General features: G+C 41.0%; 1 protein-coding gene across 4 annotated transcripts in view; it reads right to left on the reverse strand.

The window, feature by feature from the left end:
* The window catches only part of Rbp6 (RNA-binding protein 6), a 169,588-nt gene that overhangs the window by 94,415 nt on the left and 54,647 nt on the right, over nucleotides 1–20,526 (reverse strand). For all 4 annotated transcript variants that reach the window (XR_011442601.1, XM_043214078.2, XM_070279363.1 and 1 more), the window contains exons 4-6: nucleotides 14,769–14,850; nucleotides 3,281–3,365; nucleotides 1,284–1,325 (exon numbers count right to left, since the gene is read on the reverse strand). Coding sequence is in view for 3 of the 4 variants with exons in the window: in XM_043214078.2 (XP_043070013.1) it covers nucleotides 1,284–1,325; nucleotides 3,281–3,365; nucleotides 14,769–14,850 (209 nt within the window). In the remaining variant the exon portion in view is untranslated. The remainder of the gene's footprint in view (nucleotides 1–1,283; nucleotides 1,326–3,280; nucleotides 3,366–14,768; nucleotides 14,851–20,526) is intronic.

Consider the following 20,526-nt stretch of genomic DNA (forward strand, 5'->3'; position numbering starts at 1 on the left):
CCATTCCTTGCGGCTGTGTCTACTTCTTGGTTATGCCGCGCAAATCCAGTGAGAATGCGTTTAAAAAAATATTATAATAATAACATTACGTAAATAATTGTTGGCTGCTGTTTCGGTGGGGGTTTTTGGTAGGTGGGGCAGGGGGCGAGCAGGATGGCTGGCTTTTTGGGGGAGTGGGTGTGGCAGGGGCAGGAGCAGGAGCTGGGGGCATTCACCAAGGGTGCGAGGCACGCGCCTCTGAAATAGCAACGGAAATCAGCTGCGTGTTGATAAGCACGCATAGCTCCAAGGAACGTTTAAGGAAAGGGCTTCTCCCTTAGCCGAAGGAAGGCAGAAGGACTTTGCTTCCTTGTCCTGGCCAACTGTGCCGGTATGTGTGTTCCACAGGGTCCTTGTATGAATAAATGAGTGTGCCAGTGTGTGTGTGTGCCTGTGCGTAACATTTGCGTGCGTATTTTGGTATGTTTTGCGGTTTGTCGCTCAACCGATTCAAAGTCATTGAAAAGGCGAATGATTTTATATACTTTAAGGTAATTCTTTTAATTTTTATACAATGAGATTTCAAGAGATTTATTATTTGAAGGATTTTAAAGATTTTTTTCAGAAAAAAAAGGATTTTTTCATTATAGGTTTCAAAGGTTTCCCACAAACTTACCAGAATTATAATCTTGTTTATATGATAGTTTACTAATATTATTTTTATTAAATCTCTCATTTATTTTACTTAACTTTTATATGATTTTATAGAACCTCAAAACCCTTGCCTTATAGATAGAGTATCTTCCTAAAAAGAGCCCAAAACATGGGCCCATTTGTAACGCACTGTCTAACCGGTGGCAGAAGTGGCAGCAAAATGTGCGTGTGGCAAGTATAGAAGGAGATGGAGTTTGGCAAAAAAAGAAATAACACCAGATAGCTGTAGACAGTAGCGGCTTTTAGTTTTTTTTGGTGAAATTTTGTTGTCATCATCCCTTTAAGAAAACTGGCATTGAGGTGGTTGCTTTTTTGGTGGGTTTGTCCTGGGATGGAGGCGGGAAAAAGCCAAAAGCAACCGACAACCGAGCCTGTCAGACACAAAGTTATCTTCGCTTCGTCTTGGCAGCTTTTGGTGTTGGTGTTGTCATCTTCCGTTTTTAATTTCATCTGCCATTTACTGCTACTTATGACACATCCTTTTTCCCAGACCCCCACTCCTTACACTCGCCACGAAAATTTGTTGGCCATTTTTTTTGGGGGTTTTTCTGTCGTTTTTCTGTATTTTTGTGATTGGAAGTGGTACTTACCTTGGGATGTGCACGGCGCGGAAAAGCTACTTTCGGATCGACCTGCGGGCGAAAAAAAGAAGGAAAAAAATGGAAAACCAGAAAGAATTATATATAGAGAGGGAATCCCGAAAGAAATCGTATGCTTAATGACATTTAAATGAAAAGAACATTTCGCGCAACTCTTCATATTAATAGCCGTGCATAAATCTTGCATAAGCCTGCACTGCACATTAAATGAAATTGCCCCAAAGGGGGATGGGTGTTGGGTTGTGCTATGGGTGGTATGGGATGGTGGGTGGCATGGTGGTGTGATGTTGCTGTCTGCCACTGCTGGTGGGTGACTTCAAGCTGAGCACGCACGAATTAACGCGTAACAAATTGCTCGACCAGCGGGGAGATGGGGCAAAAAAAAAAAGTAAAATAAAATAAAAAAAAAAGAAAGCAAAAGCGAGAAAAAGCGAAACAGCGAAATGGGAAGCTCCTACCCAATAAGCAGCGTCATTAAAAATAATTAAAAATCATAAAAATTCAATTTTAAGCATTTTTTGCCGTCTGGCTTGTCGACTCGTCTTTCCGCCCTCTGTGGCTTTCATATTAGTGCAAGTAGACAGCTCGTCCTGACAGCTGGAATAAAAAATCAGGATAAGCGGATGGTGCCGGCAAGGACTAAATCTTGACTGAAGTGCTGCTGTTGCATTTATCCTGTTGGCGTGTTGGTTGCTTCTTGGGTATCTTAAGCCAATCAAGTAGCAGCTGCAAAATGGTTGGGGGGTAGAGGCTCAAGGAAGCAACGCAATATCCTCTGGCGATAATAATTCAAGCACACACACACATACAGTAGCAGAGACAGGAGGCATGGGGGCGCGCACAAAATCTGTCACAGGATAGGCAGGACATGCGGCTTGTTGTGTGCTGTTTGCCGTGTTGATTTCCTGTGTGCAGGACGAAAAACAAGAGAAGCCGATTCGGCAGCACCAGCCACTGCCGCATGGCGGGAAATTGATTTTTAGATTAAAATTAAAACTAATCAGTGCTGAGTGCCAAGCCGGGATAGAGGGGGCGGGGGACAGGCCAGTGTTTCTGGCTTTTTGAAATACATCAGGCCGAAAAAGCCGTAACGAAATGAAATGAATTCACCATAAATGGCGCCCGAGCAGGAATTGAATTCATTTCGTTTGGTTTGGTTTCGTTTCAGCTGTTCGTAGCTGTTCAGCGAAACGGAAACACGAAAATCCATGACCAGCAGCAAGTCAGGAAGACGAAATATATATATATATACTCGATATAGTATGGGTTATATAGATATAAACATTACACGTAAATACAAATATAAATGCAGTTGGGTAACAAACAGCACAAAAAATTACACATTAAATGCTGGCTGCGCATTTTATTTACAGATGGCAGGCATAAAAGGATGATCGGATGGACGGAATCGGATGGAAATTCTATAGACCGATAAACAGAGGGGCTTCACTTAATTAGGCTAATACCAACGGTGCGTATGCGTAATGTCTGTTGAATATATTGCACAGGATGCTCTACTGTAGGAAATGCGATTACAATCTGCAGGAATTGCGGAAGGAAAACAGGTAAATGGAAAAAGTTTCTCTCATGATTTTCGACGGCTGCTGTTATAGCCAAAATTTTTATCCAATCAACCAAATTCTCTTCATCACATGAGCTAATTAAAATTGTTTGAATTTTTTTCACAGGCCTCTGTGTGTTGCGACTTTTTTTGGGAAGCTTTTTAGCCAAGCCAGATGCCATTATGCTTTGACTTTCTAATTGCTGTCAATAGGGAGAAAGGGTAGGGTCATAGAGCCAATTTATGTTGATGGGCCCGAGCTTTTGTGCAAATATTTTGCATAGTTAAAGCGAAGTTTTCTGTTTGTAATATGTCGGGATGTCGAGGATGATGTCGAGGTTGGAGGGAAAAAAATGAGAAGCAAAGAACTACAGAAAAAAAAACGAAAATATAAAGTTAAAGAGATGGGCTTGAGTGTAACATTTACCTTTTTGCCATCCAGCTCGTGTGTGCCTTGGGTGAGTACCTTATCTACGCTATTTGGATCGCTGAATGTGACAAAGCCGAAGCCTCTGCAAGTAGATTTGGAAGGAGATGTAAACAGGAGACGGTTAGCGAGAAGTTGAGCAAATATTTACACAAGCAAGGAGCCAAGTAACTGAACCTGAACCCAGCAACCAAAACTGAAACTCAAACTCAAACCCCCAGAGCTCCAAGCTGGCGCCCAAGCCCCCGACCAAGCCCCAGACCAAGCCCGGAAAATCCAAAACTGCCGCGTTGAGTTCAGTTGAACCTGCCATCGTCAGTTTAGCACGTGCGCCAATTAGGCGCTCAAATTACATCAAAATATTGCCAGAGACAGAGACAGTGGCAAGGTAGAGAGGTAGAGCGGTAGAACGAGATGGTATGAGAGGTCCTGGCGCAAATGAGCAGTCTCCATACCCATCTGAACTTGCCCCTTTTTCGAACAGTTCGAAGCCGCTAACGGCAGACGCTTACAAGCCATTACACTCGCCCCCTCTCTTTCTCTACTGGATATTGCCATCTCTTTCCCGGGCGGGCTCTCTGTTTCTTTCGTTCGTGTTGTGATAAACTTATTCTTGTTAAATATTTAATTAAAATGCTTATTATCTCGCACTGCATTTTAATGAGTCTCCCAACGAAAAACGAGAAACAAGGCACAGACACTGCCAGCCAAAGACAACAAACCAGCTCAGAGATTTTGGCTGTGGCTCTGGTCTCCTGCCACGCCTTCTCGTCCTGGTCCTCCTCCTCCATCGCATCCTTTGGTTGTCTGAAGCTGTATGTGTGTGCACGTTTATGTTTATTTGAGTTTTGCCACTTGGCAGCAACGCTTAACGATGCTTCGCCTCCTGGCAGAGCTCGCAACTTCTTTCCCAGACACATGCTCGTATTTGTCTTGCTCTTTTAAGCCCACCACTGGCACAGCACCAGCCAGGATCACCCTTCACCAAACCCAAGCCAACCCCAACCCACCCCACTCAATCTGAACCCCAACAAGAACCGCAAGCACAGACAGTAATTAACGACGATTCTATTGCAATTGTGGCAATTGTTACGGTTCTGATTCTGATTCTCATTCGGATGCGGATACTGATTCGGATACAGGCTCAGGCTGGGCTATTGCCAGGCTCAGTTAACTTGGTTAAAATAGAACGTCAACCAAACAATGCATTAAAGATGTTCAAGTTTTGGTTTAATTTCTACAATATGGATACAAAAAAGCCTTAAAATAATTACTATAATTAACGCCCTCATAAATGTACTTCATAGCCTCGAGGAACTCTATTTATGAATGGTTGTAAATCACAATGAAATTCAATTGTTCAACATTTTCTAGAGAATAATCATTTCAAATTCTGGCCGGACACAAATAATGCATTCGTATTTTAGAAACTGTCAGTAATTGGAATTGCAATGGCAACTTCTACGCAAAATTATCCAAATTCAACCTCATTTGACATACACATTAATTGTGTGCACTTTTCCGTACAATTTACCTGTCAGTCGATTCGCATATTTAATTGAAAGTTAAACACTGAAGGCTTATTATTATTTCAACTAAGTTTTATTAAAAAAAAATACTAATTGTGAAGCTTTTATATCAGAGACTATCTTTGTAAAATGTTAGCAATACCCGATATTTTTGAAAATTTCCATTTGACATTCTTCAGTTCAATTGTATTGTATCTGGGGGTTATCGGGGTTTTGTGTTACCCAAATTGCTATTCAACAATTGCAAAGGATGGCAACAAACAAGGCTTAAACTACAATTGCTTGTTGCAAATTTATAAAAACAATTTGCATATGGAAAAGGATTTTAGCAGGCATTTGCCTTTGATTTTCTTTGGGGTTTTCTCGAACGAAAACCAAAGTGAACCAAACCGAAAACCCGACCAATCTACGTGCTGGCTATGGAAAAATCATTATTTGCTGTTGGTATTGGCTTTCTGGATTCTTGTACAGCTGGCACGGTCTGGTACATATTAAATAAACATTTTATCGTATTTATAGACGAACAATTTGTGCAATGTGCAATTTGCGAAAAAGAGGCCTGCACCTATTAATATTGATTTAAATGGGTGATTTAGTGGGTGGCGAAAAGGGTTATCGGCGAGAGGCAACCGATGTGCCGTAGTGCCATAGTCCGTGCCGTAGGCGTAACTTCAATCCAATGTTCAAGTGGGTCACACAAAATTGCAAAATGTTCAAGGCAAGGGTGAGAAGAAAGAGGTGGGTGGTTGGAAAGAAAATGGTAGTGAGAGAGAGAAAGTGCCACAATGTTGAGGACAGAGATTGTTGCAATTTCTCTACCGTTGTCCTACCTAGGGTATGCAGAGAGGGGGTGCCCCACCAGGGGGAATGGGGGGGCAACTCAAAGTGAAAAGCCACAAATTTAAAAGGCAAAACTCAAAAATAATGTGTCTCCTGTGTGCAATTTACTCACAAATTCAGATTCAATTTATGCAACTCGGGGCCAGACAAGGATCCCCACGAAAGACAGAGACAGATGGCTGGGGAGCACGAAAGAGAAAGAAATAGCAGAGCAGAGCGCTCAGGATAACAACAGAATGTGTGCAACAATACATAAAACAACACACATACAGAGAGAAAAGTTATGTTTAAGTTACTTTTTAGTAAATTTTAAGAAATAAAAAAAATGTAAATATAATTTTAAACATTATAGTTTTTTATAGAGTTTTTTTTTTTTAATTATAATATATTAATTTCTCTCACTGCACTTGTAGACATAGGAAGAGAAACTAAACAACAACAAGGGCAGCAGCAAAGACATGCAGCCTCTGACAAGAAAGGGGGGAGGCCAATGGGCCGATGGGTGGTGTTCTGTGGGCCACCCCACCCCCTTCCTGAGAACATGCAACTTGGGTTGCTTGTTGAATTTTATAAAGCCGTTTCAGAATGCTAATGAGCGCACGCACACAAGCTGCCAGCAACAGCAGCAGCAGCCGCCCAAGGATGAGAAGATTCTGCTGCCCCTCTGCCTCCCTCAATGTGTAAAAAAAGGGTGAGCTGCGACAGGTGAGCAAAGACTGAGGGGGGCGTGGCAATCATGTAAGACACACAAACACCGCAGACACGTACCAAACATGGCCAGAAAGGAGTGGGCCAGCAGGTGGCTAGCAAACGAGTAGTAGTCTGTAGTATCTGAAAGCAAAATAAAAGTGTTATTTGAATTGGCATGGCAGAGCTTGAGAAACTTTTGCTTCCAAAGATCCTGCATCCTGACTCCTACCTATCCTACCTCATGCCACCTGCCTTCTACCTCATGCCTCCTAAGCTTACGCACAATTTAGCAAAACAACTTGCATGTATTTAGCCCGCAGATACTCATATATACATAATACCTGGATATAGTTTACCAAAAGGGCAGAAAACTGAAGGGGAGAATCGTAGGGCAGGTTAGGGGAAAAGCTAGCTAGCTAGCTGGGCAACTGAGAGTGTCTGCAGTTAAGTTGGCGGTTGGCTTGTGGCTGGCATCTTGGATTACCGTAAATAATCTAACTAAATGAGTTACCAAAACGGTCAAAGTTCACATCAAGGTGTTGCCTTCTGTGTGTGTGTTTGTTCGTAATGGAAGCAGATAACAATATTAGAAGTCCCAGCATATGTCCAGTGATCAGGTTGATGATGATATTCCTTCCTTACACCCTCCGGGCAATTGCCGAAACTGTAACCAAAAGCTCATTTTACAGGCAAAAGGATACTGGATACTGGTTTCTGGTTACTGGAGTTGGAAAGTAAATATGTGTGTCTAGTGAGGATATGCAGGGCAAAGATTACTTCAAATTGAGTATGGTTTAGGTGAAGTAAATGGGAATATTTTCCAGATACCTTAATAGCTTTCTCACACGCCCCAAACATTTAATTATAAGGTAGAACTATAATCTGAATTAGGATGCTTTTTAGAAAATCCTTTCTCCTTGTGCACTATTTTACATTCATAGGCATCTAAGGCCCTGGATCACCTGCAGAAGAAGAAGCTGTGAGAATATCTTACGCCCATTTTCTTATATCTCTTAATTGCCTCAACCTCAACTGACCTCAGTGCCAGACAGAATGACAAACTACTGGTGAATGGCTCTTGAAGCCAGCGGAAGTAAGAAAACAATTGTCTCTGTGTCTCCGGCGTCCTCCGGTGGCTCCTTTGACCCCATCTACGATTCAGTTTCCTTTCCGTATTGTTTAATATAGTACAAGTTGCAGTCAAGGCTGTAAATGGAAGCTAACATTATACTGTCTATGCAAAAAAGCAACGAAGCCGCAAGGCATGCCCTCAACCTTACAAAACCGACGGGGGGATCGTGATGGTTTCGGCTCAACAAAAGTACTACTAGCTGACGGCTAACAAAACTTTCAATCCGAAACGGAAAAGGGGCAAAGGATATACCAGGAGGTAGGCAACGCATATTCAAATGACTTTTTCGTGTAAAAATTTCGAAACAAGAAAACAAAAGCGCCCCCGAACGAACAATTGCAAAGAAGGAATGCAACTTAAGACGACAGTGGAGTGCCCAGGACGAGGTTGAGTATTGAGGGTGGATGGATGGAGGCTAAGGAGGCGTGGCAGGAGATGAAGAGGCCTGAGTCTGAGACTGCGACTGAGACTGAGACTGAGGCTGAAGCTAAGAGAGCCTGCCTGGCACTTCTAAGTCCCGGCTACAGCGAAACGTCAAATCCCGAGCGCACTAACAAGCACTTGCCGGCGGACCAAGACTTTGTGCCTTTGTGGAGGTTTTTGTGGACAATGATAAGGGGTATGTTTATAAAAATACCCTAGAAATAAAATCAGTCTTTTAAACTACTTAAAATAAAAGTTTAAAAAAGGTCTTCTATTATTAATAATTGAAAATAAGTAATGATTATTTGAAATGAAAGTATTGGATCTTAATTTCCTTAATATCCTTCCACAGAATAGTCTATTCGATCATTGGAAAATCTAGAGAGCTGCTGGAGAAAGCGCTTTCTTTCTTATTTCTACGCCCAGACCCTTTCCCCCCCCTTTTTCAAAATATATACCCGCCGTCCCTGGCTGACTGCTGTCGTGTGAAGTGGGGCCGCGTGCATGAAACTTTCACAAGTGGCTTCCTGCCTTGGCTCGCCTCTCGCACTTTATAAGCCTACAAAATGGGAGCAGGGCTACTTTTTTCCAAGGGGGGATGTTGGCGTTAAGAAGGACGATGAGGGGGCAAGGTAGAGGCGCCGCCCACGCCCATTTTGCACGTTTTTATGCCTTTGTCTTTGTTTCGTTTCGTTTTGTGTCGTGTCGTTTTCCTGGGCACAAAAATGCATCCTTGAACACGCACACTTAACTGGGCCTGCGTGAGTGGCAGCCTCTTGCCCCCCTCGACAGCCGGCCAGGACCCTTTCTCTAACACTGTCCCTCTGATGCACTGAAGAAAATTATTGAAGTTAATATTTCTTTACGATTTTTAAGCTAAAAGCAAACTATTTGTTGAAAATCTTATTTTTATGGAGGTCCTGCATAGCCTCATTTACCTTAAAAATGTTAAAAAATGGTAAAAGACCTCTTTGTTTTTTCTGGTTATATTTTTCTAGCTTTCGGTGGCTACTCAAGCCTGGCATGGAGACATTTAAGACGACCATGTCGCCACCCCATCAACATTTTCGAGTCCACCTCGAGTTGTGTGTGTGCGTGCCCTTGCGTTGATGTAAAGCCCCATACCGCTGATGTCCTGATGCCCCGCCCACTACCGCTTCCTTTTTTAATACCCTCTGGTTCTCCTTCCTCCACTTGTTCTGTCCTATCTATGCGTGGGTCGTGGGTAATTTTATTAATCCGGACATAAGAACAAGGCGATGGTGATGGCGACGGAGACGGAGACGGTGCTGGCGAAGAAAGAAAGAACACCCCTGAAAAGGGGTTCGCTAACAACATTTTGGCTAAATATTTAAATGGCCTGGCCATTATGAAAATTTATCGATTTAGTGACAGTTTAAGGACACACATTATGGCCGGCCATTTGTTATGTTTTTATGGTTTTCGTCGTATGCCTGCTGCTAATGTCAATTTTTGAGTGTCGTTGCCACATTAAATTCTGCGGCATCTGGTGACTACCAACAGACTAACAACACAGAATATATATAGAATATATAAGAATAAATAAATGTCTCGAGGTGCGGTGCAGAAAGGTGACTTTATTTTATAATTCATTTTATTATTATTATGTAAGAGTGCGGTGCGCAAAGCAATTACAAAGGAGTGAGTGATTAGGGACGTCTGCGGGGATCATAAAAATATTCCTTCTTTTATTCTTGTTTTTTTTTTTTTTGCTGATGCTGGGAGGCTGAGTTTTTCTTTTCATACAAATACAAACATAAAATGCGCATAAAAATGCGCGGGCGGAGAAAGCGCATGAAATAATCAACAGTAACAATGGTATGGAAAAAGTGGCAGCCAGGGAGGGGCATGGAGGTCCTGCCACACGAGTTGACAACATCCGAGTGTTTGCCAGGGCGGGATGTATGTATGTATGTCTGATTGTGTGGCAGGAAAAAGTCATTTAATTTTGACTTTAAAATTAAGCTTTAAAATAAAATTGTTTCAAATATTATAATCCCATAAATCGGAGCTATATTTTTAGTGTAGCTATATGGTCTGCCATCCCTGGAGAGTCTGTGAGTGACATCTCAACCAGCTCTGGACCATGGACCAAGGACCAGAGCCTGTCCTAATGGTCTTTGGCCTCCTGTAACTGACTGATGTTTGCAACACACACAACGCCACACACCCATACCCCCGCACCACTCACACTCATCCAGTGACGCCATAATTAATGATGAAAAATTGCTTCCCACACACCAACACACACACACTTGGACACACAACATATGCACCCGATGTCCTGGGTGGAAAGGCTACAGGAGGTGGTTGGGGGAGTCGGGAGTGAGAAAAAATATAAAGCCATTTGGTTTTGTACGCTGGAAATTAACATGAAAAGGGCAAAGCGCAGCTGCCATTCGCGTTTGGCCCAAACATGTGAGATCGCTCCCAAAAATTCCCTTCCGGAAAACCCCGCCGAAATGGTCAATGCCAAAAGAGAAGAAAAAAAAAACCCCTCAGAACGAAGAACCCCCGGAAAAAAAAGGAAACCCACCCAAACCCATAAAGTGGCGCACTAAAGCGGCCAGCTCGGCAAAGTGATTAAATTGAGTTAATTATGTCCACCGAGTCCTGTGTTAGAGTGAGCAGGACAAATGAGAGTGAGTTTGAAGTTGTACATAAATTATTACAAGGATATTAAATGCTACACACAATAACTGGCAACTGGCAACTGTATGGGGGATTATTGCCAGTATTAAGTGCATATTATCAAAGGCCGTAAAATGCCAGAAGTAAAACACAATTGCTCCTGTGTGAAATTGCTCTAATCTGCCAGGATCTTGAATGCTTTTTTTTTTTTTGTTAAAAACCACTCTTAATCTTCATTTACGAAACAAAAACAAAACAATCACCACTTTGTCTTTGTTAATATTGTTCTTTTCGGAGAATAATTCTCATTTAAAAAGCAATCGAGACTAAGGAATGAGTGTGCCATTTAAATTGAATTATGGATGTCTCGCCAAATTTGCACAAAAATATATGTACATCGAAATATTGAAAAAGAAAAACCAAATCGAAACGAACTTTTATCAAAGTTTATCAAAGCTAAAACATTTAATGGTTCTCCACCATTTCACCAGCCAAGTCTCCTTTTTATTTTATTATACCCGGTACTTGTAGAGTTAGAGGGTATATTGTATTCGTTGAAAATGAAAAGAGAAAATAGAGATAGAGCTATAATATTTTGAATATAAACTCAAAAATAAGAAGGCCTATGTAGTTTAAAATTCAGCCAAATCAGTCGGGTTTAGAGAAGTTATAGACTTTTTAGTTTGCTGCCCTACTAGCTTAAATTTTGCGCCCTTAAGTATGCAACAAATTACCTTTAGAAGGGCTTGTAATGATAGATATAAGTACCGGGTATCATACAGTCGACAAACTCACCTAAAACCATCCTTACTTGTTTTTTTTATTCGATTTTTATTTTTATTTTGTGTATGGTATGGCCGCTCTTATCTAAAAACCCGTTAAATTTATTATGCAACATTGCGAGCGGGTGGAAAATGCGATTTCTCATTCGATACAACAGATTCAGGTAAACATTCGCCGTGTGTGTCCGGCAAATAAATAAAAAAGCGAGCGCAGATTCTGTTGGCGCGTGTAACGTGAAATAAAAATCGAGCCAGTGATGGGGGGTTTTTGGGGCGCAGAAAAAAAAACAACATTAACAAGGGGGCAGAGAAAAAATTTAACTTAATTGCCAAACACACAGACGCACACGCAGACCCGCCCTCTCACCAAAAAAAAGGGTGTCGCTTTTGTGTGGTTGTGTTTTTCGCGGCGTTTTCCCGAAAAGTATGGGAGTGGGTGGCGTGGGTGGGTGGGGTGGTTGGGTTGGTGTTCTGCGCTTGGCGTGCGTGCGCTGTGCGATATAATTTATGTTTCAATAACTTTCGAAACTCATTGAAAAGTCGCTTATGTTTGCTTCAATGGCAGCACCAACAACAACAGCAACAGCAACAACAATGAACATAAGAAGAATGCTAAAAGTACAACAATAAATTGTTTGGATTTACTTATGCGAATGGGTGGGAAGGCAAAGGAAAAGGCATTATGGGTGGTAAGGTGATGTGGTGGTGTTACTTGCCTCTTCCGCTCTTTTTAGCCGGGACTGCCATTTGCCATTTTACTCAATTTTTTATTGTTGCTGCACTTGAGCGACCCCGCTTTGTCTTGCCACCCGCAACAAGAAAATTCCCGCTCAACTTGCAAAACTTTTGCTATTTTCCCTCTCTTTCTGTTTTCTGTGAATGTGTTTTGTTTGCCATTTGCTTTCATTTTGTTTTTCATTTTTTTTTCCCCGCCCCTCCCAGCTAGCTAGCTAGCTGTTGGTATTTATTTTGTTTTTCAGCTTTCAGCTTCTGCTACTGTTGTTCATTTTGCGCTTTTAAAATTTATTTGCAAGTTTTCTAATTTGTACTTCACTCCATTTTATTGTAATATACAATCTCATTTAGAGTAAGATATCTCGGAGCATCTATCTAACACGCACACCCACGAGGCAGAGAAATAAATGGCTGCACGGAAAAGAATTCATTAAACTTCAATAAAACTTTCCAAAAAAAAATAATGAGCTTTTCAGGAAAAAGTATCTACAATTTATAGATCCTAGACCTTAGAATTACATTTATATTTACGGAAGTAATAGCATTTTTCTCAGTGCTTGAACTTCGGGTAAAATATATATGAAGCCCCCATAAGTATGCAATGCCTGCTGATGGCTGATCCTAACCGTGTATCCTTGCTTCCTGTTTGGAACTGGGGCGCATATTTATTAACCACACTGTTGACTCTCGCTGCGGCAACTTTGCGTGCAGCTTGTTGCTTCTCCCTCTCTCTCTCTGTCTTTGTCTCGCCTTCTCACTTGACTTTCTCAATTCTCCATTTGGCCGCCTTCCCTGTCCCCGTCCCTGTCCCAGTCCCTGTTGCTTGTTTGAATTTTGTTGTCGCACCTTCTCAGGAATTCTGTTTACATTTATTACTTTGCGCAAGTTTAAGTGAAAAATTTCCATAAACATTCTTTTAAGCGACATAAAGTTTTTATTAAATTTTGCTAGAAATCCCTGACACGATGATATCAGGCAACAACGGCAATGCCAACAGCAACGGCAACAAATAGAGCTGCGGAATTTACAACTACCAGAGGGTAGGAACTCTCTGGTTGAGCACAGCTGCCACCCCTTGCTGTTGGTTTTTAAGATACTTTCCAGAAATGGTGGGTGGGGTAGGGCAGAAGATGAGGAGTGTTTTTACTGATGGCAGTACGAAATACTCCTGCTGCTGCTGCTGCTCCTGTTCAAGCTGATGTTGCTGATGCTACCAGCTTCTAGTGGCACTGCTGCACGCAGTTCATAAAAATTTTGCCAGCCAACATGACATGCACAAAGGCGAAAGGACACACGACAGGATCTGGTCGCCAGGCTTGGAGACTCGCAACTCGGAATGCCGCACAAACTTTCGTCGCTTGTTAACCTGAGAGCTTCGCCAACGCCGCCACCGCCTCCGCCTCTGCCACTGCCATTGCCACCGCCGTTGCCACTCCACTGACATTAGATGAAATTCAATTAAAACAAAGATATATTTCGTGGGGCGAATTCCATTTCAACAACGGCACCAGCAGTTGCTTAAAAGAGCAAAAAAATGCGACAAGGACAGCTGGAACTTCCTGGTATTACGTATACGCCCCATAAAACGCTTAATTAGAGTAAAAGAAAAACACTTGTTAGTTGACTTGTTTTTTATACAAGTCTCTGTTTAAGTAAACTAGATTGATTAATGCAAAATTCAAATTAAATTAAATAGAGTCCCGAGTCCTGAGATTAATTAATGCAAAAATAAAAATAAAGAACAAATCCCGCATGTTGCGTATACGCCCCATAAACCATTTAATTAGCATGAAGAAAAAGAGCCAGAGACCGGGGGGGAAATGAATACTTCAGCTTCGAATTTTGTTTGGTGTATATTGAAATTGAAATTGACTCGTTTAAATGCCGCCTCATTATTCATACTGTCCGCAGAAACCAGCTAATTTACGTTAAGCATTTTTAAATAAGGTCAAAGTGGGCGATGCGACAGCAGAAGGGCTATCGGCAGGGAGTGTGCACTGGACACGTTCAGCCGACTGAAAGTTGATCGAAACCGCAACAAATGACAAACGTTACGGGCAAAATACACACAACACAAAAATACACACTCCCTCCTGGATAAGTGGGCGAAAAATGGAGTAATTGGGGGCTTTCAGAAAATGGGGGTATGGGGTTATAGCAGGAGTTGAGTTGCACAGAAGGGAGAAAAAAATAAAATCAATGAAAATGAAAACCAATTAGCGGTTAACCAAACTGTTCAAATTTGGAAATGGATGCAGCCGTGCATGGCCATAAACAACAACAACAACAAGGACAAAAAGTACCGGGCAGGAGGGACTGGACAGATGAGGTATGGAGAGGTCAACGAGAAGACCTCTGAAAGGTAAAAGGTTGCCGGGTAACAAATTTATTACACGAACATAGGAAATAATTAAAATGTGTTCGAGAGCGGATGGCATGAGAAGTGGAAATGCGATGAGGAAGAACTTTTTGATTGATCAATCAAAGTTGAGCTCGAAAATTGTCTATCCCAACAATAAAGGCAATCTGCCACAATGGAATAATAAATCAAAAGTGAAATTAAATCAAAAACATTCAATTAGTTCCACCTTTAAGATGTTTTCTCCCCCAAAACCAACATAAAGGTTATCCCAAAACAATAAATAATTCTTCAAGAATTAAGACCAATCCTTGTATCCTTTCTTATGTATATCCTTCGCACTCACCTGGATCTGCGCGTCGTGGGATCCTTCATGACCATAGCCTCTGAGATATCACCATAACGTCCAAAGTAATCGCGTAAGCTCTCTGAAAGAAAGATAAACAAGGAATCTAGTGAATAATCAATCAAGGCTGCTTTATGAAAGTGTCCTGGAGGATATTCCCAAGTGCGGTCATCAAAATCACGACGCCAAAGTTACTAATTTCGTTACGCGCTTAATAAAAATAAACCCCAAACACAACAACAAAGAAAAACAAATTTCGCGTAATGCCCAAATAAACAAACTGGTTGGGCGAAGACCCCCCGAACATTTCCTTCTGTCCCCCGATGAACTCCAACCCCTTTGCATACGCAACTGGACATTATTCACATGCAGACGCGTAAAATACACGTTAAAAAACAGGTATTTCTTTGATAAAATTTCAAAAAAAAAATATACAAAAATTTGCTACATTTTGTTCATTTTTGTGATGGAAAAATATCTATAACTCGACTAATATTTGGTTGATCTTAAAAAGTTATACCTTCCCGATCTCAGAACTTCAAGTACTACCATTCTGCATGAAAACATTGAAAACAAATTTTTGACCCATTTTTTGAAATTTTTCAAAGGCCATAATTTTGGCCAAAAATTTGAAAAAATTGTATTTGTTTTATTTTCTTAATCCTTTAATGCAGATCTAAGCAGATTTAAACTCTGGTTCGTAAATAATATTCCGTTTGTCGATCGGTTTTGAATGAACTAAAATATGCGCTAAAAAGTAAATCAAGATTTAATATTTTGGCCAAAAAAAAAACTGGAAGACGTTGTTCCAATTTTTGAATTTTCATTATGGAAAAATATGCATAACTCGGCCAAAACTCGGCAGATTCAGAAATGTTATACCTTCCCAATGTCAAAACTTCAAGTACCACAATTCTGCATAAAAACAATGCAAACAAATTTTTGACCCATTTTTTGAAAATTTTCAAAAGGGTAACATCATGATTTTGGCCAAAAACGTGGTAAATTTTTTTGAATTTTTAATGCAGGTTGAAGGAATATTGTTCTCTGATTCATAAATGATAGTCAGTTTTCCCATTGGTTCCAAAACAGGTAAGATATTCTAAGATATATTCTAAGGTATTATAAGGTAAGATATATTTTTTTTCTGTGTAAACACACACATTGGAAATATATAGAGACCACTTCAGAACCGCTGCTTTGGCGGTTGCCAGCGGCAGCTGTTGTCTGCGGTTTTGCGAGCTAATCTGACTCCGGCCGGAGGATTGGGTCTCCCCGGGTCCTGGAGCCTGGGGCCTGGGGCCTGGCTGGAAGCACTTCAGTGGCACGTACGCACACAAACGCAACACTGAAGTTATTTCAACAAAATTGCCAGACGGCTGGGGAGTCTGAGGAAGAGATACCAAGGCTCGTTGGCTGCGATTTAATGCAGGCCAAAAACAAAAATATAAAAACGAAGCGAAAAAAAAAAAAACAAAACCGATAAAGTCATCTCTTAGTGGTCCCGGGACTGGTCCCGGGAAGGGAACCCTAATCCAGTCGAGTGTCGACACTGGCGTCATAAATTCAAACTACAATAAAAATTCAATAAAACAAACGATTTTTCCGCTCACGCCGCCGCTACAGCCAAGACGCTTCAGCCATAAATGTGGTGCGATTTCTTGCACCAGAGTAGCCCCAACATGTAGCCACCAGCACTACCAAGGATATAGAACCACCAACATACACGCACTGGGAAGGATAGAGAAGGGTTTGGTCTTAGAGATACTTAGGAGTTTGATATAAATATAATATGTTATGAGAATTCAATGTTTTCTTTGAGATTAAAATAAAAATATATCAAAAAAGGACTTGACATTTTAAGGTTTACTTCCTAGTATTAATATTAAATATTTTATAGTCTTATACTCTTTCTTTTTATATAAAAAATACCCTGTATTTGAAGTCTAGAGCAACTAGTTGCGCCTTGTGTCGATGCAAAAAGCCAGCAGGCAAGTACCAGAGGCAAGGGGTAGAGCCAGGAGCAAAAGGGTCGGAAAATGGGTGACAGGAGCGGCACATAGACAGACATGGCAACACAAACACAAGCACACACGCACACTCAGACACTGTCAAGTGGGGGCAATGCAACAGCGAACCGCGAAACGCAAAACGTAAAACGCGTCGCGTGATTTACATAAGTATGCACAATAATTATGAACAATAAAAAACAATTTGTTTGCTTATGACAGTTTTGGAATCATAAATAACAACAGCAACTGGCGCAGCAGCGGTTCGAGTGGCAAGTGGATGTGGAAAATGGGAAATGGCAAGTGGAAGTGGCTGCGTGTGTTTGTGCGGGGCATGCAAATTGATGGGGCAGCCAAAAGGGTTGCGTTCCATTTCGTTAGGTTTGTTGCGTATGTGGCGCTGCAAAGTATGCTACACTTTAAGTTTTAATGGCCAATTGCAACCGTGTTGCATGCAGAAGCATGTGGCAGCACTAGTCTATGGCATAACTTGGTCATTAGTTTGGGAGTTTGGAGTCGGGGTGAGTAAATAAACAAGGTAGCTCTATCCAGGTGTGTTGCAAGTTTATAGAGTGAATACTGAATTGATTTTTAATTCCTTAATCTGCACTCTCCACTCAATTATCCTTTTGATTTAGAATCCGCACACTCTGCTTGCCGGATGGAATGAAATGCCAAAAATGAAATCATCATCAAAATGTCAATCAGTGCGCCATGCCACCGCATGTGTCAGGATATGCGAGGAATACCTTTCCGCCCAATTAACCCGTTTGCTGTTTCTCGCAGTGCAGGCACAGTACCCTCCCCCTGCCCTCCTCCCCTGCCCTAGCCCGCTGTCAGGCAATGCTACGTTCAGTTTTGAGTGACAGCTGCAAAGTTTGTTTTGCATTTCATATTTGCGAGCTCGTCTGCAGTGGTGCTTGCCCCGCGCCGTTGCAAGTCCGTCAGAGTGTGCTCAGTGCCAACTGTCACTTGACCGGCCAAGTCCCGTCCCTCCCCTCCTGTTACCAACCAAATATGGCCAATAGAAAAGCAGACAAACAAAATAAATGTGTAAATGTGAAAAAGCACAAATTCTCACAAAAAAGTGAATAAAAAAGAAGGAAATGGTCAACAAATTAAAATGCGGCAAAATAAAAATAAAATTTAAATTTATTTGCTACAAAGGGGAGGCGGGTGAGAAAAAAAAAAAACACACTGTAGAAGAATAAAATAAAATATACAATGGACGGAGGTCGGAGGACGGCGGAGCAACGACAAGAGCGAAATATATTGTAACGGGCCAAAAGCCAAACTTGGATTTAATTAAAATGTTTACCACAGTCATTTCATTTTCATAGCCAGCAAACATAAATTTTGAAACGCATAACAAGGGGCATGTGGCACAAGGGGCAGTGAGCGACAGGGAGACAAAATAAAAGAAAGAGAGAGAGGCAGAGTGGGTCAGAACCGCAGAGCGAAACAGCTGCAAGAAAATGCCAAAAACCATTAAAGTTGCCACACCCACACACACACATACTAAAGCACGCATACTAACAAAAAAAGGACAAAAAATGGCTGCTTTGATTTTTGTAGTTATTTTTGAAGGATTTTAATAATATATCTAACATTTAATACTTTATGCCAAACTCTAGAATTAATTCCAAAAGGTATCAATATTTTTTTTTTTTATTTTAAATCCCATTTATTATATCCTTTATAAGCTCTTTTGGAATTTTTGGAAAATCAAATACAAATCTTTCCATTTTGCGGTGTGAAAACAATAAACGATAAACAAAATAGCTTCAATCTGGAAAGGAAAATGAATTTGCAGGTAATTAGTTCAAGCAGGCACAACACAAACACCATAACACCAACACCCACACAACCACACACCCTTATACACACACACATACATATAGAACACAAGCAAAGTCAGCATAAAATTTATCCCAAATCCATTTAGTAAGATTATTTATAAGAAAACTCTTGCCACTCTCTACAATCTTAACCCTGTTCTAACAACAACCCAAGGCAATCCGTTTTGCGGTTGCAGGCATATTAACCCCTTAACGTTAGACCACCCAACCACCCCCCTGTAGTGCCTCCCATTCATCTAGCCCCTTCAGAAAGTCCCCAATAGGCCACCGCACATGTTGTCAAAAGCACAATGCTGAAACCATAAATTTATGTGCTTTCTATTGTTTTTGCCAAAGAAAGCGGAAGTTGTGTGCTCTCTGCGGTGAGTGGGTGAGCAGAGAAGGTGGCACAAAAAGGGGGGAAGGGGTATGGTGCCTCGTAGGCGGAAACAAAAGCAAAAACTGCAAAACAGCAACAAAAACCAGAAGGCCAGAATGGGTGAAAAAGGTGTGCGCAAAGGGATTTCAATCAATTGTGAGGCAACTGGCAGCCAAAGCAACAAAAACTAAAGCTCAGCCTCCAAGTCAGTCCCTCTTTTCCGTTTGGTTTGGCTCTGCTGGGAAATGCACTGAGAAAAAATTATAAAAAAATAAAGGAAATCAAGCTAGAAAGGATATTTAAAGAGATCTTTAAGCTATGAACTTGTTGGACTTAGAAACTTATTAAAAGTAAAGTAACTTATCGATCTATAGAATTAATAGCCTTATTAAATCCTTATAATTTTAATAAAACTTAAATTCAAATTTAATATGTTTAAATATTAAGTTACTTATATATTCCTTGATTTTTTAATTATTTTTCCAGCGCATCGTTTGTTGTAGAACGCAAATTGCTATTTGGTCTGAACAGAAAACGAGATGGCAATTCACAAAACGAAAGAGATACCCGCCCCGTAAGAGGAAGTGAGATAGATTAACAGAGAACGAAAGAGATGGGAATAGAGAAGACGAGCCTGTTGTAACACATCCCGGTCGTAGCATCATTTTTCATGCGCTCCAACAACTTTTGACAAAGGTCGGTCAAGCAAGTCTTAAAAACTTTGCGACAAGACAACGCACGTTCCGTTTTGAGTCCCTCCCGTGGCACTCCTGCCATTCCTCCTGCCACACCCCCCCAGGAAATCTCCTGCCTTTCGCTTAGTGAATTACGCCGGCTTTAAGGGGTTAAGGTTCAGGCCCCCGGAGGGCTACGGGTAACAGTTGTCGCTGTTTGCTCTTCGCCCTAAGCCGTAAATAATAATATTTGGACAAGTTGGTAAGACGAGAAATCAAAAAACTTCGAACACCTAATGCTCTAAGAAAATGTCCTTACTGGAAAAAAGGATATATTAAAGATGAAAATAGATAAGATTTGTGGGGGTTTTTCCGGGCAGAATAGATACAAATGAAACATTTCTTCAGAATCTAATTTATTTTCAACCGAAATCCTTCATCTCCTCAGTAGATAAGTTCAATAAACCCCCACAAAACTCTTAATCCAAGCATAAAATTTTGATAAAAACACTAGAAACAAAATTTCTATTTATGTTTTTCAATCAAAGAACAACTCATAGATAAGACCCACTTTGATATCGTTACCCGTATAAGATATAACTGTTTTAATTAAGTTATGCTTAAAGGACTTTTCAAGACTTTCGGGGACTTGCTCGAAAACTTTCGCGGTAAACATCTTCATGCATATGAAACTAAGCTCACCGATTTCGGGATAGATAAATACATACGAATATATGACAGAAACTTTCCCAACCCTCGTTGTTGGGAGGATATGGTAGTTGGGTGGGTGGGTGTATGGAAAATCCTTTTCTTACGCAAAATCCCTTAACCCTACTCAATGGCTCTAGTAGAATAGAG

Source organism: Drosophila bipectinata, chromosome 3L (assembly GCF_030179905.1).
Source record: "Drosophila bipectinata strain 14024-0381.07 chromosome 3L, DbipHiC1v2, whole genome shotgun sequence".
Lineage (NCBI taxonomy): Eukaryota > Metazoa > Arthropoda > Insecta > Diptera > Drosophilidae > Drosophila > Drosophila bipectinata.